The 25,302-nt window shown below is 53.2% G+C and overlaps 1 protein-coding gene across 1 annotated transcript in view; it reads right to left on the reverse strand.

Moving 5' to 3' along the window:
- Smoc2 (SPARC related modular calcium binding 2) overlaps nt 1-25,302 on the reverse strand; it is a 153,641-nt gene that overhangs the window by 87,026 nt on the left and 41,313 nt on the right. The window contains exon 2 of the mRNA XM_026414562.2: nt 1,698-1,869. Coding sequence (XP_026270347.1) covers nt 1,698-1,869 — 172 coding nt within the window. The remainder of the gene's footprint in view (nt 1-1,697; nt 1,870-25,302) is intronic.

Below are 25,302 nucleotides of genomic sequence, written 5' to 3' on the forward strand. Positions count from 1 at the left end.
GTATGGCCAGTCCCCAGGTGTTCAGGTGTGGTCAGTCCCCAGGTGTTCAAGAATGGCCAGTCTTGGGCCTCTCCTACCTTCCCCTGCACCATGCTGATTAAAAGTATAAATAAAATTCTTTATTACATTTTTTTTTCTTTGCAAACCCAAGAGCATATTGAGGTTAATGAGTGAATCCAGATTACAGTTCCCACTTGAAAGTGGCTGGTCTCTTCCCTTCAGAAGCACATCCTGATTTAGCAAACTCAGACTGACCTTGATGGTACTAATCCATCTGCAGCCTGGGAACACCTGGCTGAAAGTGTAGCGTAGGTGCATAGGGGCAAGGCCGTGTGGGTACTCAGCCAGGATTTGCATCCACCCATGTCTGCCACAACCTGGCTCCACCTTCTCTCCCAGCCCCACCTGTTGCTCCTGGTGATAGGACCCTCAGATTGGCTTCTGCCTGGATTGTCATAGCTCTCTTAGCACAAGAGGACAAAACACGAGTCTGTTAACATTTCAGGAAAAGCACCTACCATGGACTCTGGTCTTGGGAGTATCATTCTCTCATACACCCTCATGAGTAGGAGGACCTTCCCAGCACTCTTCCTGGAAGGTCTACCTGCCTAGCTACATGGATCAAGCCTTTCTGTAGCCTTTAAGTGCCACATGTCCCAAAGAATAACTTTGAACAAACCATGACAACAGAAAATGTCCTTGATAATGTGTAACCATCAGTCATGTGCAGAGCCACATGCACATGCTAAGAGGAAGTCCAGGCTCCAGATCGAGTGTCTGCAGACAGGACACACCAACGCATACAGAGTGAAGGTACGCCACTGTGCCAAGGTCAGGCTCCAGAGGGCATGCTGTCCGCCCCTCTGTTGGGAGCCACTACTCTGAGTCTGGACCAGAGGGAGGGCTCTCAGGGATAAAGAAGGTGGCAACATTCTGCCTTAGTCTGGAACAGCAGCACCAATCCATCGGCCTGGTGTGCTGCTTTATGAAAGGAGGAGTGAGTGTTTTCCAAACCTGGTCAACTATGGCCCGACATTGTGCCCCTGGCTGAGCTTTATTCAGCTAGGAGGACTGGGGGGCTAATCCCCAAGCGACCCGAACACCACCCAGAGGCTGCTCCAGCCTGTGTGGTCTTGTTTCCCAGAGAAAAAGAAAAAGGAGGCAGATTTCTTTGTGCAGCGATTCTGTTTGTGTTTGAAACACCAGTATCTTTCCCTGCATCAAACCCTTCATTAACATGGGCAGCATTTCAACGTGCTGCTCTAGGCAGGAGTGTTAGATCTAGATGAGATCCCAAGTCAAGAAAAGTGAATGTCACAGGAGTAAAATCAGCACTAACACCTGCCAGGAACCACACAGGTGCTATTGAGCACCCTCCTGAGAGCATCCAGGAAGAGTGAAATACCCAACAATGAACTTGGGTGAGGGACACCAGGGCAGTCTATAAAACACTTGGATAGATTGGTTTCATGACAGCACAGAACACTTTAAGAAGAAAAGCATTAAGTAATTTTCAAATGACTCTACTTTGAAATTCACAGAATCACTCTTCACCCTTCACATGCTCAAAAAAAGTTATAAACATGAAAGTCTTTAGCCTTTCAATATAAACTTTTAGCAGATGTGAGAGTAAGCAACACAGGCACGTGTTCTGACGACAGCTCCATGGTCTATACACGGACCATCAAGGGGCTTACCTTTGCAGTTTCCCCGGTAAGCAATTTCCAGCTGAGGGTCTTTGCATTTGGCACGCTGGAACTCACAGCGGGATAAGAAGGTCCGTCCATCCGACGCACAGAGAGGTTTCTGAGCAGAGCCTGCACAGTCCAGGCTGCAGTCTCTGTCTTTATCTTGATCGACTCTCAAAAACTTTGGGGAGAAAAAAAAAGCAAGCCAGATATAACTGCTCTGCTTTGTCAGGCAGCAGGAAACAGAAGGTCGCCCCGGGCCACAGAAGGTCAAGTAATGAAATGCCAAGGGGTACCACCGCTCAGTGCCCACCACCCACAGAAATGTCCCCGGAACCTCTTTAAATGTCGAAGCCACCATCTGTCTCAACAGCCCTACTCTAATTCCCTGAGTCCACAGTTGACATCTGATCCAAAATGGCCTGCGCACCTGCTTTGGCTCTGCAAGGGGACTCGCCCGTGTTCTGCTCTAGTCTGAGCAGCAGGGCTTTCTTCCGACTGGCACACCCACTTTTCAGCTCATTCTTCTGGAAGTCCCATGTGTTGGGGACCTGCACTGTTTGGAATTGGAAGGTCATCCTTCCTCCTTCAAATGGCCTTCACAGCTTCACCTGCGTTCCCAGAATCCGTGAGTGTTCCCCTTTGGAACACTGAGATGATGAGACCCGGTGCCCCTCAGGGAGCTGGTGTTTCCTGTGGCTATGACCTGGGACCTGCATGCCCTCCCCTCCCCTGCTGCATGAAGGGCAACACACCGAGAAAGAGGACCGAGGGGGCGGCCTCCCACCCGGGTCCTCGGGGTACCCAGGGAAGACTCGGCTGCCGCCCCTGCTGGCCTCTGCCTCTTCTCCTTGGACGTCCTACCCAACCCTCACCTTCCCACCCAGTCTGGTCCTACTTCATGCCAGACAACATAACAGACACAAAGACGCCTCGTGGACCACACGGTAGGTGTCCGTAGATGACAAATGGAACTGTCCCGAGCCTGGGCCACGCAACATCAGCGGCCACCAGGTATCGTCTCTGGCCTGTGGAATGTTAGCAATGCTCAAAGGAAAACCTTAAGCAGAATAGAGCACAGAGCCGTGGTCACCTGGTGACCAGGTGGTGTGTGGGCCTCCCGAGCATCATGTGTGCCAGCAGGGTTTTTGGCACTTTGGCTCCGTCTGCCCTATCAGTGGAGGCAGAGAGCTCTGGTAAAAGTGATCACCCACACTCCTCATCTATACTGAAAGGAACACAGAATCAGGATTTAGCAAACGCCGGGGTCCCTTGGTCTTGCTCCCTGTCAGTAAGAGGAAAAGCAAATTCTCCAGTTCACGAAGTTTCCCTCCTTGGAAAGCTAGTGGGACTCCTGTTGGAGGCTGAGCATCCCAGGTCACTCTGGGAGATTACCAAATGCTAACACAGGAATCGGAGCCACGGGACAAACAAGATACCCACTGGGGAGCTACTGCACTCAAGAAGGGCAGCACAAGTGTTGTGGCTAATGGCACCTGAGCAGGCCCCTTACGGAGCTCGGGAGACATCTCTTCAGTGGCCATTTCCTGGGTTTGGGGTAGAGGCTTGGACCAGCAACTGGGGAGACACTGGGCCAGGCTGGACCTTCACCTCTGCGGGGAGACCTAGTTTCCAGAGAGTCCAGCTTCAAGCATCAGGTGCTAACTTTTCCTGAGATACCACCATCTGCTAGAAGGACTCACGCTTTATTCCAACCAGAAGCAGCTGGTAGTCAGGGGACAGATCACTGCCTTCTGGTGGGGACAGCTTCCCTGGGGGCAGGTAGTGTGACTGGCAGGTGCTCGGAGGCGATGGCCTAGGGCACTGCATCTTGGGACGCTCACCGCAGGGCAGGAGGTCTGTGGGCATTCCAGCAGCAGGGGGGCTCCTCCGCAGACCAGTCCCCAAGGCCCTGCCTGCCCAGAGTAGCACTGCTCTACACCTCAAGAGAACAGGAACAGGGAGGGTCCCGGGGAGCAGCAGCCCAGCCCAGGTGCCCTGACTGGGAGCAGAGCCACCCAGAGACAGCGCCTGCCTGAGATGGAAGAGGGAATTGCCCAAATCCCATTGATTCCCAGGTTTCTGAGGTGGTCTATTCATACTTCCTGAAACGCTAAGTGAGGAAATGCTGAGGACTTAGGTGAGACTGTAATTACCATCCTCTCCTTGAAGAAAGAACACCTCTGTTTTTGTCTTAAGAAAAAGTCTAACATTCAAGCATTTGGAATTGGAGCACAATGCTGGGTGCTGTGGTGGGGCCTGCCACTAACAGTGGGAGTGTCCTTTCACAGAACAGGATGACACATACTATGCACGTGTTTTTCCCTTCCCATCTTAACATCAATTAAATTCTAGGGAGAGGGTGCATGAAAAAATAAACTACTAAAACTAAGTTGTGTTCTTTAATAAACAGAACCTACTACAAAAACTAAAAATTAAGATATTCTCCTTCTATAAAATTCACTGTTTGTTGAAAGAACTTCATTGAGGGTCTTCAAAGTGATTCAGGATGGAAAGCACTTGGCCAGGTTTACAATGAAATCAATTGGGCCTTGAGCAACTTTAACTTTGGAAAGCCCACCTGGATTCCAGGGAATTCCCGGTTCTTGCTTTCCCAGAGCAGGCTGTTTGCACAGGTGTGAGGGCAGCAGGTGTGAGGAAGGTACAGGCCCAGCCCAGCTGCCTCTGTGGACGCCAGCAGCCGTGCGTTGGAAGAACATGGGTCAAATATGGGATCAAAGACATGGGCTTTGTCTCTCTTAATCAATGCCTGGGTGTAAGCCAAACCAAAGACTATAACAAAACAAGCCAGTTAAGAAACGGGTCAAAACACTCTCCACATTGCAACACAGTTGAACTTCCTGTTGCCACGGGCAGTAGAGGCCCGCTCAGGGACCGTGCCATGAGATAATTTCCAGGAGACATGGGGACAGGTCCCTGGAACACAGAGCAAAGCTGATGTGTTTGTGTCTGTGAGATTCTCAAAGCAGGCAGCTCCTTGACAGCAGGCCTAACAGACAGCCCATGCCCCTCACTGGCCCTGGGGAGGAGGCGACTCCCAGGGGCCAGACTTCTAGGACAGCATGGTGGCCCTGCCCGGACCTGGCCACCTGGGGGGGTGTGAGTGATAGGGAAGGCAGCCAGGTCAGACCAGAGGAGGGAAGCAGACCCCAGCCTTCCTGGAAGAGCTCTCTCCACCCTAAAGCCTGATCTTCTGGGGTTTCAAGAAAGGGTTCCCAACTCCTGCAGCGAAAGGTAGCACAGGGACCTCCAACACACGTGAGAGGGTCTCCAGAGCCCCCCAGCCGAAGCGGCACGGGGGACACAGCTGGCTGCCCGCACTGGCCCCGTGAGCTGCTAGGTTCTCCACTCACTGCTGCTCTGTGCACGTCCTGAGTCACCTGGCTGCCGTGCCCCAGAGGCCTTGCCTCCCCACACCCCCAGCCCAGAACAAAGCCTCTTCATCCCCTTGGCTCACAAGCCAAACCCACTTGAACTGAGCTTACGTGCAGTCACCCAGGGATGGCTCTGCTGGAGGCCGTCACTGGGCTCCAGGATGAAGGCCCTGTCCAGCTGAGCTACAGGCCAGACTGCAGAGAGCAGGTCCACAAGTCACTGCTGTGTCATATGAGGGGAGCACACGGGCCTGGGAGGCTGGCCGAGGGACTGGCTGGGGACACACTGCTTCCTCAGAGACATCTCAGGAAGCCAGAGAAGACTGGAGGCACAGGAGCTCGGGAGGCAGGTCAGTGGAGGCCAGCGTGGGAAAAGCCACACACAGAGATCAGGAAGAAGTGGCCCTTTCCTCACACAGGGTCATGGTGGCAAGCGGCCCACAGACCTGTGCATGAGCTGGAGCCACCATGGGGAGGGGAAGCTCAGGTGCCCGTGAAAAGCAGCAGCAGGAAGAGGGACGGGGCAGCGGCTCCTTCCTCCATCTGAACCTCCTGAGCGGCACAATCTCGTACGACAACACCCAGGTGATGCCCACCCGAGCAGAGCAGAATCTGGCCTTTGTCCAGGGCGGTGTTCTCGTCCTGCTCTGGTTGGGTCCCTGCATCACCCAGAGGCCATTGGGTAGAGGCTCAGTCCTCAGGGTGATGCTATTGGAGGCCATGGGACCTGAAGCCCTGTGGTCACTGGGGGCATGCCCATGTTGGGCCCCTGGCCCTTTCCCTTCTCTGTTTACCAGCTGCCTCCTGTGCCACCCACCTACACCGTTTTTCCTACACACAAAGCGACAGGGCCAAGCAACCATGGCCTGAAACCTCTCACACACTCTGCCAAAATGAGCCGTTCCTCCTCTGAAGTTGAACTTCTCAGGTACTTTGTCACAGGAACCGAGAGCTAACTGACAGATGATTCTTAGCGAACTGGGACAAATGGCACAACTGCAGAAGGGCCAGTTAAAACCAAACTCTGGTGGCCACTCCTGACGCAGCACCATCAGCAAGCCAGAGTCGGGCCAGCAAGTCCGACAGGTCCTGAAGCAGTGGACGGAGCGTCAGGGAAGCTCGTGCACTTGCCATCCTGCCCTTTCTCCGAGGCTCCGCCCCCTGGCCTGACATTGAGAGTGGGCCACTTTCCCTCCTGCCTTCGAGGCCACTGGGAGAAGGGGGGAAGGGGTGTCACACAGGTGAGCCAGGGCTTCTGGGAATTTGCTCCATCACCTGCACGGCCCTGGGTGGAGTGGCCACACAGGGCCTGACTCTTTCACCAGGAGGAGTGTCACCCTAAAGTCGGGGGCACCCGCTCTCCATCGTCTCATCTTCAGGTGAGTCAGGTGACAAGGGAAGCCATGGGAACAGGGCATCCCACAGGGAGCGCCGTCTTCACAGGCTGAGGACCGAAGTACCACCTTCGCGGGCAGGGAGGCAGCAGGCATCGCCAGCAAGGTGGTCAGGCCCCGTCCACCCTCCCTACACGTGCTGGGCACCTGCAGGAACTCAAAGGCCAAGAGCCAGCTTTTGGGTAAGAACCACCCTGCTGAACACAACAGGACGGAGGACACTGGGGACCAGCCAAGGCCAGGAACAGCGATGGCTGCCGGCACCCCAGGGCTCACGGAGGCCTTGACCTGGAGTGGGCCTGGGCGCTCACCTGGCCCTGAGACTTGGCCTCTGCAGCTGTGATGGGGTTGTGGTGACAACTGTGCCTCTTCCGTAAAGACCCCCATGGAGGTGAAAGGGGGCCCGGGGCACACCACGCGGAGGTCCAGAAGCCTCCAGGCAGAGGCCTGTTCACCTCGCCTGGGCACTGGCACCTTGCAGAGGGACTCCCGGCCTATCACGTGACCCTAAGTGGCCCTCCTGTTCATGAGGACCCCCAGGGAGAAAGCCAAGTGGAGAGCAGGGAGCTAGAAGGCGAGCAAGAGGTGGTCTCCCAAGGAGCCTCGGAAAGAAAACCAGGGGTCGGCCAGAGCGGGTGACACCCGCCACGGGACAGGGGTCCAGACACTTGCAGGCAGTGGACGGGACGAGGCGGGGGCTGGAGGGCAGCCCTCTCAGGGCCAAGCACAGGGGAATGTCCACCTGGAGAGGACGCTGGTCTCTGGGCACACAGACCGGAGGGGAGACGAAGGCCGGGCGCTTTGCCTTTCTTCTCGTGCTGCTGCTATTGTCTGTGGTAGGGGACACAGGACGTTTTACAGGGCTTTCAGGACACGTGCTGGCTGTGGGTACCCTGGCCCCTCTCCTGCTCTTCATTCCGATTCTTCTTCCTGCTTCAGTTCCAGGAGGAGACCTGAAGATTCCTGTCCACAGCTGGGCCCGGCAGGCCTGCCTGTCCTCCTGTGGGAGTCAGGCCCTGTGTGGCCGCTCCGCCGAGGGCCTTCTCCTCCCTTCCCCAAACATCTCCTTTTCCTTATTTCCTTCCCTGTCTCTGTCTCCACATCAACGTTCATCTCAGTGATGAAAACACGCACGTTTGCTTCTTGCTAGTTCTTCTTGGAGAGAGTTCAAGGGGGCCGTCGGGTATTCGAGGTTCCTGATCTAGGAACTCAGTAGGAACTTTGTTATTCTGAATTTTTCCTAATAAGAGCCCTGTGAACCATGGTGACTTTATGCAAGGATTATCCTTGGCATGAAGAAAGCCTGCCTTCCTCAACCTCCAGTCACATTCCTACGGAGTGCAGGAGGCGGGTGGATGACCCCTCCACGGTACTGAAGCGGAGCAGGGCTGCCCCTCTCGCAGGCAAGGCTGCACCACCTGAGGTGTCCGCATGGGCTCTCTGGGCCTTGGGATTGTCATCACAAGTTCAGCTGCAAAAAGAATCAGTTGCTTGTCTCAGAGCCCAGTAAGAATTGAGCGACCTGCCAGAGGGATCTACCATCCGTCTCCTCGGGCCACGCCTCGGTGACACCACGAAGGTGGGGACGTGGGAGAATGCACAGGACACTCCACCATCTGTGCTTGCGCCCTTGGAATGGCCACAGGACACTCCACCCTCTGTGCTTGCGCCCTTGGAATGGCCACTCTTCGAGAGCAGAGTCTGCTCCTCCTGTGGCCTTGGGGTCCCAGTGTCTGGCTTGCAGTCATGCTCAATCCACGTCGCTGCCTGAAGAGCCTGTTACTGTCATATGTCAGGTCACTGTGGAATTATTAGGGGGTGGCAGAGAATGAGTCGGACAAAACTGACACAGGAGGACTCACTGGAAACGGAGCCTGAGAGCTGAGGAGACCAGCTGCAGGCGCACAGGGCACCGAGGTGCCCGTGGGGAGCTTTCCACCTGACGAGCCAGCAGGCGCCTGCACACCAGGCAGGAAGCAGTGTAAGGAGGACGTGCTCTTCTCCCCACTTCCTGTCCCCTTGTTTCTCCTTCTCTCAGGACTGGAGGGTCGGGCTGCTCCCTGCTTGCAGCTGGGTGTGCGGGCTTCATGCTGAACTCTCGCACACACCCTTATCTCCGCTAGCTAGAGAGCTCCTGCGCCAGGTGCTGCCATAACCCACTCCACTCATGGTTGGTGGCTCCCTGGCTAGTGAGCGGGGCCCCCAGGGGTCCAACCCACGGCCTGGCCTGCTGTGCCAGTGCTGCTCCTGAGCCAGAGAAGGAACGTGTGGCCTGGGCTGCAACAGGACTGCAGGAGGACTCCACGTAAGGCCGTTCAAACATCATCCACGGAGGATATGACAGGGCAATGGGTGGGCCCTCGTGTTCACCTGTGAAGGGAAGTCAGACACACCTGGGATCCTCTGCAGGGCAGTGTCTGGGTGTTGAGGACTGTGAATCAAGTCAAGATGGTGCCTGGCAGTTTGCCAGGAGGAGTGGTTTGTAAGGCAATGCCACCGAGCCGTTAAGATGGTGGGGACTCCTTATTGGCTGACTACTGTATCTAGATAATGCTAATTGAGACAAGCTGTGTGTAATTAGTCAGGTATATATACCTCTGCTGTTCCGTAATAAAACGGCTCCTGTTACCTGGGGTGCCCACTACCTTGAGTTCCCTCTGAGTTTCCCCGCAATAAAGCAGTTCCCGTTTCAACTCTCAAGTCGCTTGTCACCTCCCGGTTATTTATGTCCAGCCGGACTGCAGCATCTGGGGAAACCTGACCTTGACCCCATGGCACCCAGCATGTCAGGTCTGACACAGAAGGTTGGGGGAACTCCATCTTCAGTGACTGGCACCACACACGCTGCCACAGTGGCCACCCAGGACCAGGGTGGAGAGGTTAACGAGGACCTTGCAAGTAAAAGCATCAGCCCTAGAACAAGTGGATGCGCCTGGGCTCCACGTCCTAAGGACCACATCTGCGCTGCACGTCCGAGGTCCTGAGAACTAGGGCACCAGTCCCGGGCAGCAGGATCCCGTCTCCACCCCAGAGCCCCTGCTCAGAGAGCCAGGGTGGAACCCAGGAGTCTCCACATGCAGCAGAAGGCCACAGGAACGCATGGGGTCCTCGGCGGCCCCTTAAGGAGAGGTCACTCAAAGGGCCACCAGAGTATCACTCGGCCACCTGCGCAGAAAACAGGGAGGAAGACAGGGTGATGCTGCGTGGACACAGGTCCAAGGGAGGCGCCCACAGCCCACGACCCTGTCTGCTCTATTAAAGAAGCAGCTCTGTACTTTTACGGCGTGACAGTCACAAGTTCCCTAACGACCTCCACACTTTCTGGATCAGCTTAACTGCTCTATTCAGCTTTTTTATTCATTTATCTTTTGCTGATGTGACCAAAAGACCTGAAAAGAGCGATTTCAAGGAGGAAAAGCTTACTGGGGCCCAGGGTGTCAAAGGTCTCTGTCCATAGAAGGCAGACTCCATTCTCCGGGGCCTGAGATGAGGCACAACGTCATGGTGGTGGAGTGTGGCAGAGGGAAGCAGCTGGGAACCTGGCACCAGGAAGCAGAGAGAGCTCTACTCCACAAGGAGAGAACATGAACCCCAAAGATGCACCCCAGAGACCCGCCTCCTCCACCAAACCCCGCCTCCAGTCACCACTCGTTGGCCCCACCAGGCCCTTAACACGCTGGCTGGGTCAAGGCTCTCGTGACCCAGCCACCTCCCTGTGAATCTTCTTGTACTGTCTCTCACATGAGCTTGTGGGGACACCGCCCATCTAAGCCATAACCCCAAAAATGGACAGCCAGCATTTTCCAGTTGTCTTTACTTTCCTAAAATCAAATGTGATCCTAATGAAGAGACTTTAAAGGGAACCCAGCTGAGTATCTTTCTTAAGGCTCCTGCTCATCCCAAAGCATGTAGAGCAAATTACACAGAATACAGGTTGGAGGGGGCAGAGCAGCCTACAGAGCAGGGTTCCGCAGAGCGGGGTTCCGCAGACAGCCTCGCAGCCAAGCCTCGCAGACGTGGCACCCACGGGGAACCCGTGGGCACCCAGGGCCATGTGCACAGGATGGAAATGGAGAGACAGAAGGACGGGTCCACTCAAACAGAGGAAGAGAAGCTGCCCTCGGAGAGGAGGCCTGGAGCTGTGAAGGCCCACATGCCCAGGTCCCTTCCACTGTTCAGAGCACTGCAGATGACCACATCCTGAAAAGGCCGGAGTCTCTGGTCTCTACCCAAAGACTAGGCACGGCCAGCCCTGTGTGTCCCTCTAAATGCAGGAGACCCTCGAACCATTCCAACCATCACCACCCGCCATCCTCCATCTGCATGGCTCCCCTGTGTCCCCCTGGCTAGCTGTGTCAATCAACCTTTTACGCTGTGACCAATACTAGCAGAAAAGAACTTAGACTAGGGAAGATTTATTTCAGCTCCTAGTTTCTGCCCATGGTCAGCCACTTCCCAGGCAGAAAGGTCTGACACGGGGAAGCTGCTCAGCATGGCAGCAGGGCAGAGAGAGAGCCAGGAAGGGGCCAGGGACAAGACACCGTCCCCAGGGCAGGCCCGAGCCTACTTCCTCCAGCAGTTCCCACCCCCTCCCAGGGTAGGTCCATTCAGCTGTGAATGGAGAGGTCCGCTGGGGAGGTTGGAAGGACACCAGGAAAGCTCAACTCCAGGATCAATGACCATCAGACAGATCCAAACGCCAGGGGCCCTGGTGATGGACAGCCCCACCTCTGAACATCAGGCACGGAGCTTTCAGCAGGCCACTCCAGGTCCAGCTCACAGCCCTCGCCCCTCCTGGGGTAAAACTCACTCTCAGGAGTTTCTGGAAGTAACTAAGTGTCAGCTGTTAAAGAAGGGTCATGAGATAAGGGCCCGAGAGTCCCACAGCCAGGGGCCTCTGGTGTCATTCACACAGGTCATCCTGACAAGGACACTGGCCGGTCAGCTCTCTGTGTCCCACCCTGGGGGAAGACCCCATGACTGGGGCAGGCAGCGCGGCCCTGGAGAAAGACAGAGCAGTGGGAAGACACCTCCTGTCCCACGATGCTCCCTCCACCACCACGGAGCGAGGCAGGAGGATCTGCGGAAGAAGTCTGGATCCCTCAAAAGGGCCCAAATCCTTGGCTCACAGGCCTTGGGGCAGGCTCAGTGGATGTCCCTTGGGGACAAAAGGCTTGGGGGCTGAGGACCACTGCTCAGTCCAGCAAGCTGGAGCAGCTCCCAGGGCCAGCCCAGCCTGGCAGCAGGTCTCCAGAGCTCACCCAGCTGGCCTGCGAGACCCCTAGAACCCCAACAAGGGCTGTCCACTGGGGCCTCTCCTGCACTCCAGCTGGGCCCTTCCAGAGGGGCAGGGCTGGCTCCAGGCCTTCTGCTGTCTGCCTGACCCACAGGACTGACTCGGAAAGGGAGTCTGGGCAAGATGAGTGCAGCAGGCTCAGGGACCCGCTGAGCCTGCACAGCACGCCCTCCGCCTTCCTGGGCTTCCTCTCCTTCCTGGAGGAGCCTGGCTGCTGCTCAGGACAGGAGGCAGAGACGTGGACAGTGCAACCTTTCGCTCTCACCTTGGTTCACAGGCAGAAACAGATTCTTGGAATTTCTGAACCGTCTCTGTTTACACTGTGAGATAGCCGGGGCATGGCTGGCTGCCAAGAGCAGTCTCTTCCCAGCACTGGAGATGGAGCAGCGAGACCCTGCGCAGCCACACCACTCCCCTGCACTATCACCCACACGGAGACAACGGGCACAATCTCAGAGATAGGTGGAAAGTGCTGGAAGCCCGAAGGCACTCATGCGGTGCTTCTGCAGCCCTTCAGCCGACACCTCCCAGGGGCCTGAATCCTCCCCCAGGCGCTCCCTGGGCAGAGCGCCTGGTTCACTGGCCCTGAGCGCCAGGGCCAGGGTCACTCGGGCTCTGTCTGCAGCTGAAATCTGCGCAGCACCTACAGATCTCCTGGACCTGCACCTTCCAGCACAGAAGCCACTGGCCACATGGGGCCATTCACATTCAGAAGAACTGAAATGAAACTGACTTCACATTCCATCACAGGTGGCACTGGCTACTGCGGAGGGCTCAGTGGCCACCTAGGGCAGTGGCTGCCGCTCTGGACAGCGCAGATCTTTCTGTCCTCAAAGACTGCTCCTTCAGGCAGGGCTTCCTAGAAACAAGAAGCAAGTAGTAATTACTTTCTGTTTCTTCCATAAAATGCTAAAGAAAGGAACAGTTGGAACGACACCAGGAAAGCTCAGCTCCAGGCTCGATGACCAAACAAATCCAAATGCCAAGAAAAGAACGATTGTTAAAAGCATCTTGAAATTCATAGATTTAATTATAGAGGAAAGAGAAATGCTTTAATTACAGGAAGAAGAGAAACTGGAGATTTTTGTGGAAGGAACAGAGAGGGCTTGGGGGACTCTCAAGGCGTTCTAGAAGTTGACGGTCAGAGAGGAGGCTGGTGGGGTGGCTCCACCCGAGCTGCTGGGTCTGTCCCAGGGCAACTGCTCAGCCCAGAGCTAAGCACAGAGAGGCTGATGGGAAGTGACCAGGGGCAAACCATCAGCAGGTGGAGCCTTGTCCCGGGCTCACACCGTGGGGCAGGGAGCAGAGACGTCACGCTGTCCCAGGAGTCACCCTGGCCTCTGTGGAGCAGTGACCTCACCAGTCGTGTCTCAGGTCACTGCTGGTCCCAGAGCTCGCCATAGAGCGGATGTGTGCTTGGCTCTCCATTAGGTTCTGGGAGCACCACGTCTATTCTATGCACTTTACAGAAGCTGAATGTTAGCCCTGTACGGAGCAGCCCGGGAAGCAAGTCTCCAGTGTTCTGGGAGGATCTGGTGGGAACCAGCCAGTGTCAGGGGAAGGCGGTATCGGGCGCCAAGGCAGGTTTCCCAAGACATCCAAATCCACAGCCTGCAGATGGCAGGGGGACCTGACAGAAAGGAAGGGCTGGGCAGGCAGGTTCATGGAGGTCTCAACCTTGACCCATGGAGCTGCGACACATGGCATCTGAGATAGGAAGTCTCTTCCTCAGCTCCTGACACCCAGCCTCAGCCCCCGTCTGCCGAGCTCAACTCCCACCTGGAGACTCATAGAAGGGCAGCACAGGAGCCCGGCACTCCACTGCTCCAAGAAGGCGATGAGGCAGCAGCCACGCAGGCATGCTGTGTGCGGAATGCGGGTGAAAGCAGGGGGCGGCTCCCCAAGGGTCCCCAAGGCTTGCTGGCAGTTGGCACCAAATCCAGAGTGACCTGCACTCCGGCTGAGCCAGCCTCCCCTCCACCCCCGGACCAGCCTCCCCTCCACTCCTGGGCACCAGCACCTGCCTTCCTAGCGCTTTCCTTCCCCTTCCACTGCACAGAGCTGGGGCCTGGGCTTATTGCTTCTTTATAAACAACCACAAAAGTCTCAAAACACATAGAGAAGGAAAACTGCTTCCCCATTTACATCTGTTCCAAGCCCTAGGGCTTCCCTGACCCAAAAAAATCCATTAATCCTGAGGAAGTCAAAGACATCACCTTCGGAAACACCAGGCATGGAATCCCCATGCATCTGTAAAGACCGTGGGCACACACAAAAGAAGCTTTTTCAGTGTGTGCTCCTTTAACCACGAGGATCTTGATGGCTTCTTACCCTAGCAAGTGTCAGCTGGAGCCAGAAAAACGCTCTTTAGGGAAGGGGAGGAGAGAGGACACCTGCCCTTGGTCCTAGTCACTTTCTGACAGACAGCCTTGTAAGCAGCCGGTGCTGGGGCCTGCTCCCACCTACCAAACCGCCTGGCAATCCTCTGCTGCTTTGCCTCCCCTGGAAGGATGCATTCCCTTGGAACTGCGAGGAGGAAAACCTTCTCTACATCTGCTAGAACTATTTAGAAAGCCTGCCAAGCTTCAGCCCAACATGCCTGGAAGAATGTCAAACCAGGAAAACAAGGAGGTTTGCAATGGAAACAGGGAGAAGCTTCAATTTAGAGCAGCTCCAGTGGCTTCGGGATGACTCCACGCTCATGATATCTCAAAGTTGCTGAACTCACAGTGTGGACTAGGCAGAGTTTATAAAAAACGCTACTGCACAGCGTCTAACACTGTGTTTTGACAGGCGGCTTCTGGAAATTCTCGTCAAAAGACACTGAATGGCAAGAACCAATTAAATCACAACCACCATGAAGACAGCCAAAATCTAGACATGTCTGATGAAATCAACCAGATGGGATGGGTTTTCTTAGTCACCATTTAACTGGGAAAACTAGGATTCACACGCTTTACCAAAAAATAAAATTATATCCGTGCTGTCCATTTGTCTGTCCAAAGCTCACTCCGCTCACTAGGATTCAGTACGCCTGACATTCGACATTGACCCATCCAATCGGCCCAGCTCCAAATCTCCGGCGGCTGAGAGCCAAGCTCACCGCAGGTTCCGTTTTCCAGGGCTCGCCCTTTCACCCTGGGCCTCCTTTCCCAACAGAGCGCTGTCCCCCGGCTCTGCAGACCATCCCTTCACGTTTGCACATCACCCTGCACAGGGCCACGCTGTAAAGTGAACATCTGAGCCAGCAGGGACCAAGTCGCTGCCCTGGGAGAGGTGGCTGGTGAGCATAGCTGCTGCCGACAACTGGACACGAGCCGCTGTTGGTCAGTCCTGGGACACCAACCAGAGACACGTCCCATCAAACCTCATCAGCCCTTATGACCGCAGGATCAGGAAAGCAGGGACCTTCCACTGCACAGAGGGCAGCACTGAGGCTAAGACATGGCGCCTCGCTCCAGGTGGGAAACAGGATTCCCAGTGACGGGGTCTGGACACACATGTGCCTCTGGCCATGCATCCATTTGGTGCCATGAGACTAGTGCTGTCTCTCAGAGTGTCGTCTCTCCCACAGGCCACTGTCACCTCACCTCTTGTCTCGCTCTGCCATCCCACTTCTGACGCTGGACGGTCCCTGATTCCCACATACCGAGAAGGGACTTGCTCAGTGCAGATGGTCAGACTGACCTGCAGGCTGTGAGCACTTGGCCCTCCTATCCTAAGTGCAGGGCCACTGACCTGGGGGAGGGTCACCCTTGGGGTCTGTGTGCTGTTCCTGCTATTCCTGCTATTCCTTCAGGTCACTGAAGCCAACCCACAGGTAGGTGGAAGTCCCCTGGATCAGCGTGAGCCCGGCACACAGGAGGGTAAGGAGGCGGGCACCTGTGCCTCCTCTGGAGGGCGTGTCCAGGTGGCCGTGCTCCTGGAAGTGGCTAGGGGGCCCCCATTGTAAAAACAATTGGCTTCTCCATGTTGATTGGCAGGACCCACGGTGTGCTCCCCTGGGAAAACTCCCCTTCCAATACGACCTATGATTTTCCATCCACAAGTAAAAAAAAAATGGGGGTGGGGCACATTTTTCTGTTTAAGTAAATCCATCTTCTCCAGAGTCTGACCAGTGAGGCTGAGCGGACCAACAGCGTCCCTCCCACGTGAAAAACGAGGCTCATCAAAGAAGAGCTGAGGGAGAATGTGCAGGTCACCCCAAGATGGTTAACAAGGGCATTTGATAACTTACGATGTCCTAAAACCCAGTGTTTTTGAGAGTGCTTCTTTCTGTGACTTGTGTTTTTATACTAAAATGACTTTAATACTGAAAACAAGAATAATAAGGACCCTGCGTCCCACAGCTGATCTGTGAGTGCATTGCTGGGGAGGCGCGTGGACCCCAGGGCGCACTGCAGAGCACAGGCTGGGGGCCGGCCTGTGTGAGACGGCGACCTTAAAGCCATGGGCTCATGCAGCACACACTGGGAGCAGGGCTGCACCAGCACGGTGTCCCAGGGGTGCTCCCAGGAGATGCCCGAGCTTTACCAGCAGTCTCCTTCCCCAGGCGGAGCTGAAGCTAGAATTTCCCCTCCAATGAAAGAACAAAACCCAAACATCTTAATTGCAAATTGATGCTTATTAGCTAGAGATAAACTTGAAAAACTGGAACACATGATCAACTGAATCATAGATAATCTTATGAAAATGTATCATTTTTAATCTTAAAAACTACATTAAAAACTAGTCACATACCCCAGAAGACTTTGTTTTGCACTTGAAAAGAATCCATGAAAACTCCACCCAAACTGATCCCAATCTCCATCTGTGTGCAGGTGGGTCTCTCTGTCACAATGTCAGAGGTTACCCGCCAGATGTGCTTGTGAACATTAAAACTAGCCAGACAACAAGTGGCATGTCAGCTTAGTTTCCAAAATCCAGGATCACTCCAGAGAAGACTTGCAACATCAAACCGCAGAACCCACTCCCTGGGTCTGTCATCTCTGTACTTAAGCTTTCCATTTAATTTTGATGTTTATAACACAGCCAAAATAAAGTGCTTCTTTGAAAACAAAAAATAAAATCACAGTTAAATAAACCCAATGGCTTTTCTGCCTCTGTGTCTGAGAAGCTGAGGGCGTTCCTTCACCTCCCATGTACCGCTATCCTAACTAAGTTCATGTTTTGGTTTGAATTTTCATCAAGTATCTCGTTGCCATTCACAGGATACTTTTTCCCATCTCACTTCCTTTCTACAAGGAAGACTGTGTGGACCCGAGAAGGGAGAAGGGAAGGAGGCATCTCACACCCATGCTCAGGGCGCACCTTGAGAACAGCGTCACTCTGAGCCATGGAAAAGCGACACATGCTTGCTGTTCCACTGCAGAGTGCTAAAGCTCTTTAAGGAAAGCAAACAGTGCTTCACCATACACGTTCTTGTGAATTTAGTTTTCGAATCTCAGTAATCCACCTAACTGTTAGTAATACCTGTTTTACGTTCTGCACCACACCAGCAGACACACGAGCACCTCGCATCAGGAGTACCCAAACGTCACGATTTTCCTCCACAAGCCTTAAGAAAATTGGGGCTATTTCGACAGCCAGTCTGGTCAGAACCTCTGAAGGCAAGGATTGCACGTCCCAGGCGTCACTGTGCCGCACACACAGGGTGTAGCAGTAATTGTGATCTTTAGGTATGTGCTCAGTGCTCCAGCTGACTGTGGTGGAAGCCACCCATGATGGCCTAGGTCTGAACTGACCCTCAGAATCCATTTTTAAAATGCACATGGGGTGGGGTCATCATGAAACTCAGAACCCAGCAAGACGCTGCCTCCAGGAAGCAGGCCTGCAGCAGACTGTCCTGGGTCCGGAAGCACCTCCAGAGTCCTGCCCTTCCTTGTCGTGCCTCGAGTCAAATGCTTTGGAAGCGAACATCTTCACATTACTTTGCCTCCATTATTGGACACGCACAAATTAACTTGTGGTTTTAACAAAACTAAAGTTGCTTTGTGTTCCGCCTGTTTTTGCCTCTTCATACTACAAATTTATTCAGCGTCACCTGGACTTTGATCAAAAGTTCTTCATTCCTTGGAAAGATGACAGGCAAGGCCTGATGGAAGGATTGCAGTTAACTGGGCTGGCCACCGCAAGACAGACAGGATGATCTGGCAATGCTCCTTGCTGTCAAGGATGAGCTCCCCTGAGTCCACAAGGGTCATCCTTGAAGAGGGAAGACACTGTCCACTGCACTGCCCGCTCTAGGAGGCAGGGGAGCCTGCCGAACCCAGCAGAGGGCTCTGTCCTCCAATGAAGCCCCGCAGAGCTGGTGGGGAACTGAGATCCCACATACAGCCCAGACAACACAGGGCTTGCTGCAGCAAGCCTGGGGTCCTGGTAAATGCTGTCCAACAGGGACATCCCAGGGATGCCAGGCTCCCTGGGCTGAGCCACCACAAGCCCACAGCACACATTGGCCTTACCGACCTGAGACAGCACTCCTGGCCAGGGCTGATCCCATATGTTGGTATCAATCAACTTTCTGTTGCTGTGACCAGGACCAACTTAAGTGGGGGAGTTTATTTTGGGGTCATGGTTTCAGAGGTTCAACCTGTGGCTGGTGGGTTCCATTGCTCAGGGCCCGAGTGGAGTGGGCAGAACATCACCCTGGAAGGGTGTGGCAAAGGAAAGCTGCTCAGCTCAGGCAGCCAGGAAGCACAGAGCTCTGCTCACCAGGGACAAATAGAACCCTCACGAGCACCTCCAGTGACCCCCTCCTCCAGCTGCACCTGCTCTCCAGCTTCACCAGTAAGTCCATTCACACAGAACGGACTGATTAGGTCACAGCTCTCACAATGGAATCACTTCACCTCTGAACACTCCTGCAGTAACTGGAGTTTTCGGGTTCGAGAGTTCGGCTCGAGGCGGACTTCTTACTGATAAAGCTGGGTGCCTGCATCGAGGGCTTCCTAAGAATCCACCAAGTTTCCAAACCCAGACTCAACCCCCTTTTGAAAGGGAGGACTACCTTACTTCCAAGTTGCCCTAGGGAACTTGTTAGCAGCCAAGCAAAGCCAGGCACCTGGTGTCCTATGAGAAAAGAAAACAGATGCAGAGGGGCACAGAGAGATGGCAGGAGGACACAGAAAAAGACAGAGCCTGGAAGAGATGTCCACAGCCAAAAACCGGCAAGGACTGCCCAGAGGCAGCTGAAGCTGGAGGAGACAGGACGTCAGTGTAGCCCTGCCAGCACCCTGCAGGAGGAGACCCGCCTGAAGCCAGCTTATAGACCCACAGCAGCTTGCACTATTGGGGCTGGAACCCAGCAAGAACACCAGCTTCACGTCATCCGTGATTCCGCTCAGAGGCGACCTGGCTGAGCGTGGGACTCAAATTTCAGGGATATCATGAAGTTTCCGTCAGGTAGGAAGAGCTGGATCAGGAAAAAATGGCTTCAGCTATGTATAGTGAAAAGTGAAATAAACCACCACCACCACTGACCCATGGGTAACTGAGATGAAGCAGAATAAGGGTCTGGGGGCCCAGGGACATAAAGCTGTTAGGGTACAGCAAAGTCACGTTTCCCTCCCTGGACTTACTCTACTGCAGCCCCAAAGCCCCCTCCACAAACAAGTCCAGACCCAAGGTGCCTGCAGGAGAGGGAGGGTGAGACCCACATGGGTGCTCAGGGGTCCACAGCGCCTGACCTTGTAGGGAGGAGCTCACCTTCCAGCCTGCCCAGCTGAGCCCTGCCAAGCCACCAGGCATCGGTAAGGGTTTAGCCCAGAGGACAGCCAGCACCAGGCGCTCCTGCGTGCCTGCAGTTCCCTGGCCAGACGCCTCACAGCGATGGTGGCACATGCCCTTCTAGGGAGCTGCTTGCAGGACGGGACCCGCCCAATGCAGGACAATTACTGCCCTGTGAAGGTCCTCTTCCAGGAAAAGGCAGTGCAGGACCGAGGTCGCAGCTGGGCTTTCACTTGTAATGAAAAGTTACAAGGCTTGGCTTTCGACCCCAGAGAGTTGGAATTAGCAATATTTTCTTTGCCAAACGCTGTAGAACCACAATAGAATGTGAGCAAACTAAACAGGAGGCAGCTAGGTCTCCGCAGATCGGCCTCCGAAACGCCTGGCTGGTGAATCATGGTGGGTTTGGAAGTGCTCGCCACCCGCGCTGGCTGTGGAGAGCCCTGGGGCCAGCTCCAGAGTCCAGAGACAAAGGACAGCTCCTCTGCAGGAGCCAGCCATCAGCCTTCCTGTGAAGGCCTTTGTGTGAAGACGTGGAAGAGACATGCTAGTTCTTTCTAGTTTGTGTTTCATTTTTCCCTCTGTTGCTCAATTGCACAAGGAAACGTGAGGGTCTTTTGTAAGTGCTGGACCCAAAGCTTCCACGAAGCAAGGCTGACCAAAGCTCGACAGAGGAAAGTGGTGGACACAGGCCTGCTTAGAGAACAAGGTCCCCAGCATTTTCCTTCTGCTGTGCTCTTAGATGGCTTCCCAGTGACCTCAGGGAAGACGCTGTACTGAGTCGCTCGTGTGCTTTTGGTTGACATTAAATGAGCCTCCTCCATCTGCCAGGCACTGTGTGGACCAGGGGCCTTGACTGACGGTACCCACAGGAAGGAGAGGCCAACTGCTGGGAACCTACAGGGCACCTGCCGGAGAGAGGGCTGGGAGCCAGGCGGAGCCAAGAGCAGCCCCTCCGCTCTCGTCACTACTGCTCTGTGTCATCCAGGACTCGGCTGTTCAGGGCTCTGAATTGTAATAATACTTGATCAAATGAATCTGTTACACAGAACATGCGTGGACTGATGAAAAGCCATAGGGCCCTATAAAATAGACTTTGGAAATTCATTATTAATTCAAACTACCAGAAGTTTCAAAAGTAACTGCTTTATTGAGATGCAATTCACACACCATACATTCACCCATTTGAAAGGTACAGCTCCCTGGTGAGTAGTTTATTCTCAGCTGCACAACACGAGCACCACCCTGGATAGGGAATGTTTGACAGCTCACCAGCCCCCCAGTTGCCCAGGTGACTGATCTGCCCTCTGTCCCCACAGGTCTGCTGACTGCGGGCAGTCTCGTGGAGTCAGGCAACATTCCCTTCGGCCTGTGCAGGTCCAGTGTTCTCAGCCCTGCTTCTCAAAACACTGCCCTCTCCCTCTTGGAGGGTTTGGAACCTGTCAGAGCCACCTGGCCGCATGCTGAGGGTTTCTATCTGGGACCCCATGCTGTTGCTCCTGTCGCTGTGCCCATCTTCACAGCAGCACTGACCCGGGGTGGCCGCTGCAGCTTCGTGGAGAGTTGTGAAATCAGGAAGTGCCATTTCCCTCAGCTCGCTCTTCTCTTTCAAGGTTGCTTCATCTACTCAAGCCCTGGTGATTGGGTGAACTCTGGGATTGGAGACTGCAGCTTCGACATCTGCACAGCACTAATTCTTCTAGTCCATGTGGAGGGGATGAGTTTCCATTTATGAGCACATTATTCAACTTCTTCTGGTGAGTTTTGGTCAATTTTGGTCATGGTCATTATACATCTTTCACCTCCTTCCTGGAGTTTACTGCTGTGATTCTTACTATTGATATTTTGAATGGAATTGTTCTTCTAATTTCCTTTTACGTTGTTCACTGTTTGTGTATAAAAATGAACTTGAGGCGCCGAGGGAGGCGCTCCCCCAGAACATCCGCCTGCCTGGGGGTCCGCGCGGGGGGGGGGGGGGGGGGGGGCTCGGCAGGGTCAGCGGGATGCCGTCTGCACCGAGCCCGGTGACGTGACAGGGGAGTCAGGTCTTTCCCGCATGCCTTTGGTGTCCAGGGATCTTTTCGGGAATGGGTCCGTCCGTGCAAACGGTATTGCGCCCACCTTCTGTGCTGGAGGGCGCTGGGCTGTGCTCAGGCGGACGCACGGCTTCTCCGGGCCTGGTTCTGAGTGTCCCGGGTTGATAGACGTATGAGTCTTTCATCAGGTCTTAAAGTCAGTGCCCAATCTAAAGGTGGCATTTGCCTGCTCACACAGCAAGTCCTGCAATGTGCTGGTTGCATGGAGCTCAAAGGAAGTGTCCCGAGAGCAGTGCTTTCTAAAGCCTCTCTCAGTCCTACTTCCTTTTGAAAAATTTGCATCCTCCCCACCACCACACCACTGGAGGGCCCCAGGAACGAGGATTAGGCTACACTCCCAGACCTTCTAAAAGTTTTGAGACAGGGTCTTGCTGAGTTGTCCAAGTTGGAGTCTAGCTTGAAATCTTCCTTTTTTCTTTCTTCTTCTTTTTTAAATATAAACTTAGTGCTCAGACAAGTTCTGTGCAGTTATTTCCATCTCATTTTGTAGCTTAGTCAAAATAGAGAATTTTTGTTAAGCTCACTTTCATCAAATTATTGGTTTTGATTTAAGATGAAAAAATCTCAAAGTAATAAAGAGGCAATTCTGGCGCTAGGTGCACCCAAGTCCAAGTCACTACCATCTGTCTCCCAGTCAGTTCTTTATTTATTTATTTATTTTTTTTGCACCAGGGATTGAACCCAGGATGCTTAATTACTGAACCACATCCTCAGCCCTTTATTTTGAGACAGGGTTTTTCTAAGTTACTTAGGGCCTCATGAAATTGCTGAGGTTAGCTTTGAATAGAGACTCTCCTGCCTCAGCCTCCTAAGTCGTTGGGATTAGCACCACCATGCACCACCATGCCCCACCAGCCCAGGTCATTTTGTCTCTGTTTCCTTTACTCCCTGTTACTGACTGTTGTCTTCCCTTCGGAGTCCGAAGTTGAAGCCAAAGGGGCAATAAGGCCTTTAGGGAGGTCATTAAGGTTAAATGAAACCTGAGAGAGAGGCCCCATCTGCTATAATTGGTGCCTCAGAAAGAGGAAGAAACCCTAGACCCTGCCCCACTCTCAGAGCGTGCAGGAAAGGCCAAGGGAGGACACATCCACAAGTTCATCTCCTCTAGTCACCAGAAACTCAATTGGTTCACATTCTCACCATGGACTTGTAGCTTCCAGAACTTGAGAAAATAAATGTCTATTGCTTAAGCCAAAAAAGAAATGAACTTGATTTTTGAATTTTTAATATGCATCTTGCAACTCTGTTGAGTTAATTTATTAGTTCTAACAGCTTCTGTGGAATTGGGGGGATTTTTTATATATATATAAAAACATGCCATCTGACAACTGAGGTGATTTTGGCTCTTCCTTTCCAGTTTGGATGTTATTTCTTCTTCTCACCTAATTGTCCTGGCTGGACCTTCCAGCACTATGGCAACCAGGAGTCACAGAATCAGGTCTCCCTGCCTGGCTCTGAGGGTAGAGGAAAGCTCTCGGTCTCACCACAGAGGACAAGGGTCTACAGGGAGTGTTCACAGGTGGCCTGTCCTACAAGGTCCTGAGGGCAGTCTCCTCCTGTCCCTTGCTTCTCAGTGTGCCACGTTTGGCCAAATGCTAGTTCTGCATACGTTGCAATGGGTGCCTAGTTTCTGCAGTCCCTCCTGTGGATGTGGTTTGCCACACTGGTGAATTCACACACATGGAACCATTCTTGCATTCCCGGGATAAATCTCACTTGATCGTGGTGTATAATCCTTTTAACATGCTACTCAATTTTGTTTTCTGGAATTTTCTTGAGAATTTTGGCATTAATGTTTATAAAGAGTATTGGTGTATAGTCCTCTAATTGTGGTATCAGGGTAATGGAAATATTCCCTCTTAAAGTTTTTGGAAAGGTTTAAGAAGGATTTATGTAAGCTCTTTATATGTTTGGTGGAGTTCGCATGTGGAGCCTTTAGGTCAGGGGTTTTCTTTGTTGGGAGATTTTGATTATGGACTCAATCTCTATTGGCTTTAAGTCTACACCAATTTCTATTTCTCTATGATTTAGTCTTGATAAGGTTTGAGATTGTAGGAATTGATTTATTTTATCTGAGCTGCCCAATGAATTCTTCATGGTAGTCTCTTGTAATCTTTTTGTTAAATCACGAAGAGAACAAAGAGTGGAGTTACAAACCGAGTTCCAGCCACACGAGGTTAGAGTTGCTGGGTGTCTGCCTTCAGGGAGCGTGTTTGCACACCACTCCAAGCCCTGGCCGGTGTCCTGGACTTCCCCTGCAGCTCCCTCAGCCTTCATTTGTTGAGAACGTCTGACTTCCCTGGTTTTGAAGAACCACTTTCTGGACACTGGTGTCCTGGTTGGTGGCTACTTCTTCCTTTTAGCCTTTGAATGTACGTGCCCACTGCTTCCTGGTCTCCCGAGAGAGCTCTTGTGATGCCCTTGCTGGGGGCTGCTCCAGCCCTCTCTCTCCTGCTGCTCTTCTCCCCGGGCCCTTCCTCCACAGCCTCGGCTGCCAGGTTGGAGTCTTGGTGCCCCCCACCTGCAGTCCACTGAGCTTCTTGGAGGCTGATGTTCACGTCTTTTATCAAATTGAGAAGACTTCAAAGTTGCTTCTTCAGACATTCCACTGTGCCTCTCCTGAGAGGCCACAGGCCCATGCTGTCTGCTTGACAGTGCCCCACAGGTCCCCTGGACCCCACTCCCACTCCTTCAAAACTTTCACTGTCACTCTGACTTGATAATTCCATGTGCTATCATCAGGGTGGCCGATTCTTGCACCTGCTCAAATCTGCCTTTCACTCCCTCTAGTGAATTTTTTTATTTCTGTTATTTTAATTTCCAACTCCAGAATTTCTCTTTGGTTTCCTTCCAGATTTCCCATCTCCATTGATATTTCCATTTTGCTCCTACATCATTTTTGTGATGATGTCGTGTTTTAAAGTCTTCATGTGGGACTGCCATAGGGGAGTTTTCTGAGGTGATTTTCTTCCTTTGAATGGGCCCTCCTCCCTGTTTCTTCATGTGTCTTGTGACCATTATTATTTGATACTGGACATTTGAAGGTATTTTTGTGATAACTCTGGAAATAATTCTTCCCCTCCCCCTGAGGGTTTTTTTCCTTCTGTTTCTGTTTGATTATTTTTATTGTCATTGGCTGGCCTGGTGCCCAGGACCTGCTTGATGTGCAATCCCAGGGTCTTCTCAAGTCTACTCTGAGCCTGTACCTTCCCTAAGCATGTGTGACACTTTCTAAATCCCTCAGATTTTCAGTTATCTTTGAATGCACCCCAAAAGGTGCCTGGCCCCCAAAAGGTGAAACAGAGAAAAATGAAGTGTCCAGAGAATGTTCTAGCCTTTAAGTGCCCTGGAAGTCCCTTCAGCAAGACAGAAGCTCTTACCACAATTGGGGTGTGATGCTGGGGGGGGCGAGTACGACAACTATGGCCACCCCGCTTTGTCCACACTCTCTGATCAAAAGCAACAACCAGTAACTAGCATAGATATTTGGAGGTCAGGATCCTTCCTGTCTACCCTGGGTCCTGCCAGCCATGTGCCCAGTGCCCCAGAATCTGTACACACCCACTCCAAGAGGCTAGGTAGAGGCCAGTATAGCAGGTGCTAAGAGCTGAACTGACCTAGAGTAACTTCAGGGCATTATCAAACCTCCACTGAAGCTGCAAATCCTCCGTAGAATGCAGAGTTTTGGAACAGCTAAAGCAGAGA

The sequence above is a fragment of the Urocitellus parryii genome, chromosome 8, assembly GCF_045843805.1.
Source record: "Urocitellus parryii isolate mUroPar1 chromosome 8, mUroPar1.hap1, whole genome shotgun sequence".
In the NCBI taxonomy this organism is placed as follows: domain Eukaryota; kingdom Metazoa; phylum Chordata; class Mammalia; order Rodentia; family Sciuridae; genus Urocitellus; species Urocitellus parryii.